The sequence below is a fragment of the Marmota marmota genome, unplaced genomic scaffold, assembly GCF_001458135.2.
Source record: "Marmota marmota marmota unplaced genomic scaffold, marMar, whole genome shotgun sequence".
NCBI lineage: Eukaryota > Metazoa > Chordata > Mammalia > Rodentia > Sciuridae > Marmota > Marmota marmota.
Window position 1 is genome coordinate 22,529,152 of NW_026000005.1, and position 915 is coordinate 22,530,066.

Below are 915 nucleotides of genomic sequence, written 5' to 3' on the forward strand. Positions count from 1 at the left end.
GAAAATCACACATATTAACACCCACCACAGAACATCCACCCTGAAAGAGGCACTAATCAATCAAGTGGACAAAGTGAGCAATCCAGTTCATGTCAGGCACCCCCTTCATTGGCCTGTTCAAAATGAACACAAGAAAGGAATGGCCACAATATAAAAAATGGAGGCTGCACTTGTCACAATAGCATGAATTTTCACCAAAGCTGATCTAGCTATTGCCACTGCCAAATGTCCGGCAACAAAGATCAATGCTTAGCCCCCAATATAGATAGCATCATTCTTCAAGTTGCTGTAACGCGGAACTCAATAGGTGTGGTGCGGGAATCGAAAAAATCTGCATTTCTCAAGGTGGCGATGGCAGCGGCTGGCCCCACACTTTTAAAAAACCGTTGGTTTAGTGTTTTTTCTGTAGTTGCTTTTTGTTTTCTTCTTCTTTTAAGTCCACCGGAAAAAGTATTGGTTGGGGCCAATCAAAGTTAACTCAAAACGTTTCTTGGAAGCCTGGGCTCTGCTCTCCCACAGCACGGTCCACAGTTGCGTCCGCCCCAATCCTGAGAGGCAGGGCCTCGACCGGCCCCTCGGCGATCCATTGCTCTCCCCGCGGGCCGGGCGCAGGCCTGGTCCCGCCCCCGACGGTCCATACGTCCCGAGGCCCGCGGGAGCCTCCGCCCACAGAATTCCTCTAGTTGGGCCAGGCTGGGGCGCTGCGGCCAGAGCCGAGGATCCGGGACGTGGCTCCTGGACGCAGAACCATGCTGGACTTCGCGATCTTCGCTGTGACCTTCCTGCTGGCGCTGGTCGGAGCAGTGCTCTACCTCTACCCGGTAACCGCCGCCTTGATCCTCGGGGGGTTCCTGACAGCTGCTCCAGCCTCTGTCGCCCGCATCCACGTTGACCTGCTCGGGGCGGGCCCGCGGG

General features: G+C 55.1%; 1 protein-coding gene across 3 annotated transcripts in view; it reads left to right on the top strand.

Moving 5' to 3' along the window:
- Window positions 1-587: 587 nt before the first annotated feature.
- LOC107138623 (cytochrome P450 20A1) overlaps window positions 588-915 on the top strand; it is a 67,907-nt gene continuing 67,579 nt past the window's right edge. Inside the window, exon 1 of one of the 3 annotated variants that reach the window (XM_048808349.1) lies at window positions 588-821. In XM_048808349.1, coding sequence (XP_048664306.1) covers window positions 750-821 — 72 coding nt within the window. In that variant the 5' untranslated portion in view covers window positions 588-749. The remainder of the gene's footprint in view (window positions 822-915) is intronic. The other 2 variants (XM_015481286.2, XM_048808350.1) reach the window with 2 other exon arrangements.